At 32.6% G+C, this 11252-nt stretch overlaps 1 protein-coding gene across 2 annotated transcripts; it reads right to left on the bottom strand.

Annotated features, from left to right (window-relative positions):
• Positions 1-59: 59 nt before the first annotated feature.
• LOC11427290 (G-type lectin S-receptor-like serine/threonine-protein kinase SD3-1) lies at positions 60-3651 on the bottom strand. Of its 2 annotated transcripts, none has more exons than XM_003625108.4 (3): positions 3251-3651; positions 2811-2959; positions 60-2640 (listed from the first exon to the last, which is right to left on the bottom strand). In XM_003625108.4, exon 3 carries the CDS (start codon positions 2561-2563, stop codon positions 284-286), a length of 2280 nt encoding a protein of 759 aa, XP_003625156.1. In that variant the 5' UTR covers positions 2564-2640; positions 2811-2959; positions 3251-3651; the 3' UTR covers positions 60-283. The 2 variants fall into 2 exon arrangements, with proteins under 2 accessions (XP_003625156.1, XP_024627144.1); XM_024771376.2 differs by having other exon boundaries at positions 3138-3651.
• Between the last annotated feature and the right edge of the window lie 7601 nt (positions 3652-11252).

Consider the following 11252-nt stretch of genomic DNA (forward strand, 5'->3'; position numbering starts at 1 on the left):
TTTACATCTAAATAAAGCAATATTTGCACATCACCAAATGAAAGACAATGCTCAGCATGTCAGTGCTCAAATGGAGACTTAAATAAGTAAGATGCCACAAATCTCAAATAAACATGGTATTCAAACTTTACAATCAGTGCCCCTTATAGTCTGAGGGACAAAAATTAAAGGGCATATTTTTCCCCTACATGTTAGTCCTACTATACATGTTCAATCTGAAGGCAACTGAAAATGTAAACTTAATGAAAAGTGCCTCCTAAAAATTAAACTAGCATAATAAACACTAGTAAACCACTGATTCTGTTTCTGAACCATTTTCTTGTGGATCAAATGGCAAATGAAATGGAGGTGGTGGTGGATCAACATTCAACGTACCATCTAGTACTCTCACTACCTCTTCCATTGGAGGTCTTTTATGTTCATTGACTTGAACGCACCAGAATGCGATTCTTAATGAGCGTTCAAGTTCCTCCAAATCAGCACCACCGACAATTCTTTTATCAACCACATTAGCTACCCTCCCTTCCATCCATTCTTTGTATGCCCATTCACAAACTTGTTCGTCATCTCGACGCCCGGTCAATAAGGTTAATACTAGTTTGCCAAAATCTCCTACATCTTTTCCAGCTGAAAAGCCGCAATATGTAGCCTCACCATCAACTATTGCAAATCCATATTCAGACAGCTTAGCAATTGAATCTTCATCCAACATCACATTTTCACATTTCAAATTCCCATGGCTTAAGAACTCCCTACACCCTGAGTGCAAATAACAGATGGCTTTCGCAACACTTGAGCATATTTCAACTCTCTTTCTCCAAGTTAGCCTCTTGCATAGACTAGAGTCATCTAAATGCTTTTCCAGCGAACCATTTTTGGCATATTCATACACCAAATATCTGTGATTGAACTCACAGCAATAACCTTCCAGCTTCACTAGGTTCTTGTGGTGGATGCTCCCTATCTTCAGAACAGCACTCCGGAATTTCCTTTCTTCTATGGTTGCATTCAGGTCTTTGATCGCCATCAGACGGTTGCTCGGTAGCACACCCTTGAACATATTTGGCCCTACTCGATTCTTGAAATCGCTAGTGATGCTCTTAATTTCTGAGAAGGATAACACCATTAAACCTTTAGAATTCGGGAATGTGAAAGCTAATGTAACTCTTCTCATAGCAGATTTTTTTCTTCTACAGATGAAGAAAACAATTCCCAGCTGGACAAAAGCAAAGATGACAAATGTTCCTGAGGCTGCCCCAATCAAGCAAGGAACACAGATCCTTGGAGGAGAAGGTTTAGATGGAGGCGACTTCATGATACCAGGATTTACGGCAAATGGATCTGAGCAGCTCTTAACAAATGATATTGAGCTTAGAGATGGATCTTCATAGCCAGTTATGTACTTGGTTTTCTTTAAGGAGCATTGTGGACCCCCATTGTTGGAAAAAGTTGCGACTGTGCACCGAGAGTCATTCAGGCACAACTGTTTGCATTGCTGCAGACTAGTTGTGACAACTGAATCATCTGAAGAATAAATTCCATAGAGATGTACATTCTTGTATTGTTGCATGTTGGTGCCAGATGTGCAACCTTGTTCATACGGAACCAAACAATTGTCAGTCTCAGTTACCTTAAAAGGGCACCGGCACTCGGCAGAACCTGAAGCAGTGAAGACACAGACACCACGTTGGCCACAAGTAGCAAAGACTTTGCATTGATTCTCCACAGCTTGCCAAACAGATCTCCATGATTGTGAAGCTTCCATCCATGAGTATAACCGGAGATTGCCATCCAAATCTAGCCTAAGAAACCGATAACTCACAGAATCATTGTGGTCTTCTCCAAACACACTCCATACAGCTTTCGAATTTTGGTCTCGAAGTTGCAAAGATCCATCAGTTGTAAGGAATGCAGTGAGATTTCCAGTAGAAGAGAGGCTTTCACTCGTCCAGTATACAATACTACTCCGCCAACGAAGCTGCAACCGACCAGAAGCATTCATGTAAAGACTATAGTAACTAGTCTCGGGATGTGTTGTTGAAGCACGAAGCGTATCGTAAACAGCTAAACTCTGTCCTGGGAGAAGTGTATCAGAAGGATTATTAAAACTTTGCCAAATAATGTTTTGTTTTGCATCTATCAGAATAAGATTTCCGTTGTCGTGAAGAGCAGCCGAAACAACAGATCGATTTCCTGTGTGACTGGTCCACACAGTGACTCCATGTAAGGAATCAAACAATATAAGTTCCCCTTGTGGAGTGAGTTGGAAATAGGACAGGTTGCTTACTTTGTCATGAGCACCAGCAATCCATACAAGTTCTTGTAGGCTATAAGGAATGGACTTTGAATTGAACCGAATGCCGACACTATACTGGTTAGGTTCATCGGAAATGTTAAAGAACCCGAAGGCAAAATCGCCATTGGTGGAAACCCAACAATTATTATCAACAACAGAAAGTTTTGAACCTAATGGTATCACAGTTGTTACAACAGGATGTAGCAAGAAGCCAAATGAAACATACAGCAACAGTACTAATCTAAGGAAACACTCCAGTTGAAGCATATCTATATAAGCTCAGAGAGACAAATTAAGATATGTTATAATGAGTCCAATAGTCAACTCACATTTGCACCAAAAACCTGTGAAGAGGTAAGGTAAGTTAGAGGATTTTGTCAAAGATAACAGCTCAAAAGGCAAAAGCACGCACATTTTCTTAGAATAATAGGTAAACTATAAAGTCAAATTTGAAGGGGTTGAAAGAAACTTCCAAATAGAAACAAAAGTAGAAGACAATGAGCAAGTTTGGTACCTTAGTCCAAAGCTCAGAAACTCAATAAGCCACAACACACACTGCCACCATGAATATCACAGAATCTTGCAACAAATTAGGAAGCTACCACCATGAATTTGACAAAGGAACTTCAAATTGAACAGTGTTGTGACCCTTTTGATTATTGTCTAAAACAACAGTAGAGAGATGAATATGAGTACTAAAAAATGAAACTTTATACAAAGATGGGACCCAAATTAGACCAAAATGTTATTTATCACAAATTGATTTCAATAACAGGACTATAATATGAAACTAACTATAAATGAAAACTGAAATTTAACAAATTAGCATAATGTTGCTTACATCTGAAAAGAGTAATCTTGACATTTTCTTAGTTAGAAAGATCTAGGTAAATAGGAAACAGTGGAAATTAAAAGCATAAGCTAAGAGCTTAGGAATGTTGAACTTGAACATACCAAATCTCATGACCCAGATGGAAAGTTTCTTCCTTTTTCATGTACTTGCTTTTCTTAGCACCCAGGATGAAAAGGGTAACGGAGATAAGACCTGAACACTGAGAAATGAAGAAAAAGTTTTTTTTTTTTTCTGAAGTGTGATGGTTGGTTGGGAATGAAGACGAAGTTGAAGAGTGTATGGGTTGAAGAAGTGAAAATGGGGTGGGTTTGATGGTGTTGTTTTGAAGCTTGTTGGGTTTAGATTTGAAGGATGAAAAATAGAATGAAAATTGTGAAGGTTTTTCGAGGAAATGGTGAGAAGAAAGGAAGCAATGTGTTGGAGAGAGAGAGAGAGAGAGAGAGAGAGAGAGAGAGAGTTGATAGGGTGAAGAAGGAAAAGGAGAGGAAGAAGATGAAGAAAAAGTGAAAAAAACAAAAAGGAAGACAATGGTAAAGAATTTTTAAGGAATTTTACATTTATTTTTTAGAGGAAATTTTTTACTTTATTGTTATTTTTATTAGTTTTTTTGGATTTTACTCTATTGTAATTCTCTTTCCGAAAAAAACTTTTTTGTAATTAATTACTGGATTTAACACCGGATCCTTCTACTACTATTGAATTGAAAAGAAGTAAATATTCTTCTTTAACTTTTGCTTTGATATAACCTCCACTCTCCGTCTTAAATTAGATGTTTTTTTTGTCTCTATGAACTTGGTTGAATTGATAAGGACACTATACGGAGTAATATATGTAAGGTTCTGTCTATTAAAAGAAAAATTAGTCGCAACTCATAAAAAGTTAGTTGCATTCAAAATATCTTTAAAATGTAAAAAGAACCATTTGTATATGAAGTTATATGGCACTTACACACAGAGTATAAGTACCTACATAAATTAAGTATACATTTTCTAAGATCATAGTTAAAGTTAAGGAAAATACTTAGGTGACATTTAACCAGGTGATATTGATAATTTAAGTGCATCTAATTGATAAATGAATTATTAAAATAAATCATTTTGATGAGAGAGAATGATTAGTTAGAAGAGAGATATAAAGTCGCTAAGGGTCTGTTTGGTTAACCCCAAAAAAGAGCTTTTAGCTTTTAGCTTATATCTTATAAGCTCGTTTGACAAAAAAGCTATGTTTGGTAACACTTTTTCACCATGAGCTTATAGCTTATTTCACGAGCTTATAAGCTATTTTTCAGAAGCTATTCCAAATAGCGTTTGAGCTTATAACTTCTCACTTTTTCTTCCAATTTTACCCTTATTATTTCATTTAAATTGTATTTTTATCCATTATAATTTTTATAATAAGCTACGTAATAAAGACTACTATCCCTTTATTTCAATTTTTGTATATATATCAACTGGCCTTTTTTTTTTTTTTGAAAAAATATATACCTTCGTTTTTTTTTTTACGAAACAAAATACTATTATTCTATTAGTGTTACTTTTTTTTTTTTTTGAGGTAAGTGTTATTTTCTTTATTCTCTGTTATTAGTATTACTCTATTAGTGCTACCTTTTTTTTTGTTTTTGAGGTAAATGTTATTTTTTTTTTTATAAAGTGGAAACAATTAAATGATAATAAATATAAGATAAAATTTTAGTGAATAAAATTTAATTTAATTAATAATACATAGGATATATTAAATTAATAAATTTAAAGTATTTTTTTAAAGAAAAATTAGTTTACAAAATTACAAATACTTAAATTAATGATATAATTTTTATTATGAATTAAGAATACCCTTTATGTCATTTTACATTTATCAGCTAGTTGAACCGCTATTTTTACCAAACACTTCAGTTAGCTTATCAGCTAAAAGCTATCAGCTATCCGCTATTTTTACCAAACAGAGCCTAAATTCAAAATTTGTAAGGCCTTAATGCATATTTCTTTTATAATACACTTAAGAAAGGGTGTGTGTGTGTTTTGATGTCAGAAAGAATCGAAGAATATAAGTCACTCTTGTAAAAATTGAATCTTATTCACATGCAAAGGTCTAAGTCGTAAGACACCTCTACTTATGCACAATTTCAAAAGGAAAAAAAAAAACTTTCAAGTCGTTTTTAAATTGAAGTAGCGGATTATTGGAACAAAAGCGTGTTTGTGTGTGAATTGAAAAAATCCTAAAAGTCCCACATAAGAGAGACTTTATACAAAACAAGTGTTTATATAGTGCAGGTAGGTCTCTCCGGATGTCCATTACGAGGGTGCATGATTTTGTAAATAAATGACGACACAATCAACATGACTACCACACGTGCGTCGACACCGAATGGTCTAGATAAGACTGTGTGGTGTGTTGTTTATTAGGGAAATGTAAATCGGTATCCACAGGGTACTGGTTAAGGATACTAAAAAGGTAATTATATAGTAGGTAATTCATTGAAATTGTTTAATTAATTTATAAAAAGTCAAAAATAGTTTTCTTTTATGATAATAACTTCTTTTTTTAGTATCCTTAACCCTGTCCCATGGGCACCGGTTAGCATGACCCTATTTTTTAAATAACTCAAAACCTTTAATTAATTAATTATTTTTTAATTTTGGTTTTGGTACACTCCATCGTCATGTTCGATTTTTTCATGCGCCAGCATGCGTTTGGCACACGACAACGCATGGGCCCTCCACAATCTAGCTCACACCCCATGTCTCTCCTTAACCATTTTTTAACGGTCACATAATCAGAGTCATTCATTTTATAACTGATCTTGGATCCTCGTTTATAAAAGGAGTGTCTGGTATCACTTTTTGCTCACACCAAAAATCAGAAATCGATGAGTTTTCTATCTTCTCCCTTTTTCTATTTGACGCATTTTCGAGCCAACATTGACCTTTTTATGTCCATTCGGAAAAATTGGCTTCAATTACATTGTCTCATTCAGAAGTTAGAGTGCTCGAGTTTGATTGTTTTGTCCTCATAATATTGTTACTCTCGGTCTTCTTGCACAAATTTGGGTTGTGATACAAAGCATAATACCAAACACTTTTTTTATAAATGTGTCACACTGTAAAGAGAACGGTCTAGTCTCCAACGTTGGGCCGTACCTACGAAATAGGAGGCTCGGTTCTATTTTTAAAATAGGCCTCAGTAAAATAAAAATGCAATTTTTGTGTGTAGCTAAGCTTCATTAAAAAATCAGAATCAGAAGAACTTTTAAACATGAAACAAAACAAAATAAAATTAAGTGAAAGATAGGTGAAATTTACCTAACGGTGTCATTTGGAATGTCACTCCTACGTCGTAGGAAAAGGGAAAACGAATGGTTTATGTGAAAAATAAATTATTGTTGTGATTCTTTCAATGAAATGGTTTTTCAAATTGACTGATTAAGTGATTATACAAATTGATAGTGGTTTGATAGCATCAAATTTATGTCCAGAAAGTAGAACTAGAGCCTAGAAAAAACTCATACCTGTACTGAAGAAAAAAGAGAGTAAAATGTAATTTTTTAATTTAAGTGAGGGTGGGTATTATAATTTTTTTTTAGGCCCATATTTTTTAAAGGCCCGATTCGGTAGAGCCTCTTACACTCTCCAAGGTCCGGCCCTGCTCCAACGTAACCCAGTAATTTTTTTGTGACTAAAAATGTTTTTTGAGCAATTTTAAATATTGTTACAACAATTATTGTAAAAAAAATTTTTTTTTTGTGACAGCTGAAATATTATATTTAAAAAAATATATATTTTAATATTGACAATAATACGAATATTTTGTTTTTCTAATCAAATTCATCATTTTTTTTTTTTGAAGAAATCAAAATGAAATATAATATAAACGACAGTCAATCTTCACGACACAAGGTGTACCATTGAAGACCGCCCAAAAGTTACAAACAAGTTCAAAGAGAACAATCAAAAATCAACCAATGCCCGCACAAACCAATCATGAAAACAATAAGGAAATACAGTAAATTTAGCCTTAAACCACCAAAAAGAGAGAAGTTTAATAGCCTCCAACATTTGATAATGAGAACGTTCTTGACCACGAAAAATCCTTAAAACATTCGCGCGCGCACGTGTATGTCCACCTCCTTAAACATATCAATTCCTGACATTTTCCTACTAAAAAAGATCTATGAGATCTCTTAAGGGTCATTGCCACCGCATATCCACCAAAATTTGTAGGAGATGAAGTATATGATTCACTTATTTTATATCTTTTATTTAACACAATTATAGTCCGCGTAAGGTTATCATTCACACTTAAATATTCATCTTTTCTTAAGGTGATTAAGTAAGGTGTTTGAAGTTCGAACTCTGATCCTATATAAATAATGAATTATCCATATTAATCTATATCAATTGAATTAAGTTCACGGAGACACTCACACTTAAAATTCTAATATGATATTTATTAGTTTTCAAATGTTTGTGTATGATCATATCATATTATACTTAATACGAAATTCAACAAACAATTTATAAGTGTCAAAATCAAATCTAATATACTATTTATAAAAATTTGACCATTGATTGTTCTAATTTGAGTTTGTTACGACATAGGTCCATGAGGAGGGTTCAACCTAAAATATCAGTCGTATAAATAGGATAGTCTCATAAATCAAATACTACTTTCTGTTTTCTACTCAATGTGAAACTCGTAACATTTCCACTCTATTTAAGAGTAAGCATCCTTTGCGGATTTTACTTTATCAGGCTCATCGGGGTGGTAGTCATTTCTCTCTTTTGAGGTTTCGCTAATCTATCACTATTCAACTATGAATCTTAATCCAAGCTAAAGGTAGTGTTTTCATGTTTTCAACTCAACAAAAACATCAATTGCTATATTTTAAGCACATGACGAGATCTCAATTCAAATGACTAGTTCATTAGATATACTTGAACAGACACTCATCTTGGCACACCAAATAATTTGTGGATGTTGCTTATACTTGAAATTTGATTCCTTTTCCAAGCAGTAACCCGCCTCTTCAGTCCACCCAAATTCTTCGTCCATGGACCAAATGATTGAGCCATCACGAGGAGTAACACTAAGCAAGCATGAAATGGACAAATGGAGTGGTGCTTTAATATTTTGAATGAATATTTCAAAGCATCTAATGTTACATTAGATTTTTTTTTTTTTTTTTTATGGTTTAGGAATTCAATTAAAAATCCTACAATTTATAATATTCATCCACACAATTTTTTTCTCACCCTCCAATTTATAAAGAAGGAGGCTCTGCTAATTCAAAGTTCGATCGAAAGATAAATAATATCTGATATAAAATTATTCGATCTAAAAATTAAACTCAAATTCTTATGAATAATTCCTCATTTGGTGCCATTATATAAGGTAATCTAGAAGAAAAAAAAACCATTATATAAATACACACTATATCAATCACTTGAGAAGAATGTTAGCAATTTAGTTTGTAAAAAACTATTTTGGACACACTATATCTCTCTTAAATCACCTACTTCATATTTCATAGAATTGATATCACGTGGAATACTTCTTTTAGCAAAATACAAATGTTATTTATATGGGGAAAAAACACAAGTATTTGGTGGTTTTCAATTTCACTACGTGTTAAATTACGAGCCCACGACAAGTCATCGATCAAGTTTTATCGTCGGCCTTTGATCATACGAGTACATACCTTTTTATTTTTAACGTAATTGATAACACCAATATGTGTGTGATAGAATTTCGAAAACATCCCTCAAAAGAAGATTTAGGAAAACATAATACCAACATATATTTTTATACAACAGATCAAAACCTAGCACATTTACTCATCATTCGTTCATCAAAACAGGCGATTTATAAGTTTTTTGGGCAAGGTGACATATAAGCCATTTACGTGGCCTTCTTTTTATTGTGTCGGGTCTAAAATCTGATGGTGAATGACTTTTGAGTATAAGACTTTAGCCAACAACCTTCTTTTTGGATGGAGGAGAGTGATATTTGCGAAGATATTGCAATGCTCAAGTCAGTGAGCGTTGTAGATCTATAAGATAATTTAGGGTCATATGTGTGAGTACATGAATCAATGGCCATGAGTTAGTATTTATAAAGTGGGTTTAGGGTTTTGGTACTTGAACATTTACCTCAACAGTTGTCCTTAAGGGACGACTATAATCAGATGATTATGATAAGAGGTTTAGGGAAGCACTCATGTGATGGTTCCTCTGAACCTGCAAAAGAGGATATCCATATCCGGTCATGGATATCCTTTGACCTAGACCGAAAAAAATTCAATTCAAACTTTGTGAGATTATTAGCAAGTTTGCAAGCTCATTGACCACAACAATGTCAATTATTCCTACACGACAAACCAAACAAACACAAAGTCGAACCTTTATCATAATCCATAATAATTGATCCCAATTATCCATTCATAAAGGAGAAATTTTTATTTCATCCTACTTTTTATCGCACGTCCTACAATATTTCAAATTATATCTAAAAGGTGAAAAAGTGTTTTAAAAACATCCATAAACTCTACATTTTTTTAATTTTAAAACTCAAAATAGTGGCAAAAAGCTTGAAGAATATGGTCCTTTAACAGTTTAACCTTCCGACGACCTCACTTGAATTAAATTTTAAAATCAAATCTCATAGACACAATTCCTTGCAATTTTGAAGTTTGTCCTAGTAGGCTAAAATTAGGCCCAACACATATCGTGTTCTAATTTCTTTTCTATTTTTAACAAGCATAAAAAAATAAACTTTAATATTTTGACCAAAAATAAATATTAATATGAGGTATTTGTCAGATCCATAATCTTCTTTTAGAAAAATTGTTAACTCTTTGTTTAAAACTTATTTGTTAGACATTTTAGAATACAAATCATTCATTAAATCTATGATGTAAAAAAAGGAAAATATACATGATTTTGAGCTGACTTTTTCATTTTCAATTATATTTTTATACAAATTTAACTAAGGGTTGGTTTGTTTCAAGGTAAGAAATTATATTCCTTGAAATGATATTTCTAGGAATAATATTCCAAGGAATAACATTCCTACCCATATGAAAGTACATTAGATCAACATTTTTTAAAAATAAAAATTAGATGAACACAATGATACCTATAAAATTTGATTGAGTATATACTCATCATCCAATTATTCAGTTGCATGTCATTATTTTATATTAATTTATTTAAAGCAATAAAATAAAATGAAATTTGTCTACAACAACGTATCAATACCTAACCAAATTTTAGGATATCTAAGAATTTACAAACAAATTAACCCTATGATATTGACTAGCGAAACCCTAACTAGAATCATAGTACAAAGATAGAAGTCACACTCTAAATTATTAACAAAAGCAAAATATAAGTTTATGTCTAAAGCAAACAATGAAATATTCTTTTAGGAGATACAAAAGCAAATACAGTAGGGAGATTCTCTTTTGATCTCTCCACTTTCTATTAAAAGAATTCATAATTTTAAACTATGTGTGAAAAGGCATGCAATGCAATGATAAAGTGGCCTTTTCCCTTGCTCGAATTCTCATTTACAGAATGGACCCACTGGTAATTATTCACGTTCATATGAAGTTTAATATATGTTACTATCTTAAGTAGCAGAAAATTTGTTGTCAAAATTAAAAAGTGACAGAAAATTGATCTAATAATAATATTGTGAAGAAAGCTATCCCTTTTTGGAATGCAACGTGAGAGGCAGGCAACAATGAAAGGGCCTAAATTAATATACGGATTACTCTGAGTAGTTTATTAACTCAAGCAAGCCCGTGACGTTTCTCCAAGTTTGTTAATATTTTATTTTTATTTTTATTTTTTACAACTGAGACATAATTAATATATATTTTTAAGGTCATGTATTGTCCTTTGATTTAAAACTTATTTTATACATGAAACAAATGACTTAAGAACACTTGAATAATATTATAAGAAATATCTTTCAGTTTAATCAAAAGTCTAAGATTTGAATTCAAATATTCAATCATGAAAATGCAACACTTTTATATTTCTTGATGGATAATTTTTTCTTCCATTATATTTCTACCCGGCTCGAAAAATAAGTATTTGGAGT

This window comes from Medicago truncatula, chromosome 7 (assembly GCF_003473485.1).
Source record: "Medicago truncatula cultivar Jemalong A17 chromosome 7, MtrunA17r5.0-ANR, whole genome shotgun sequence".
In the NCBI taxonomy this organism is placed as follows: Eukaryota; Viridiplantae; Streptophyta; class Magnoliopsida; order Fabales; family Fabaceae; genus Medicago; species Medicago truncatula.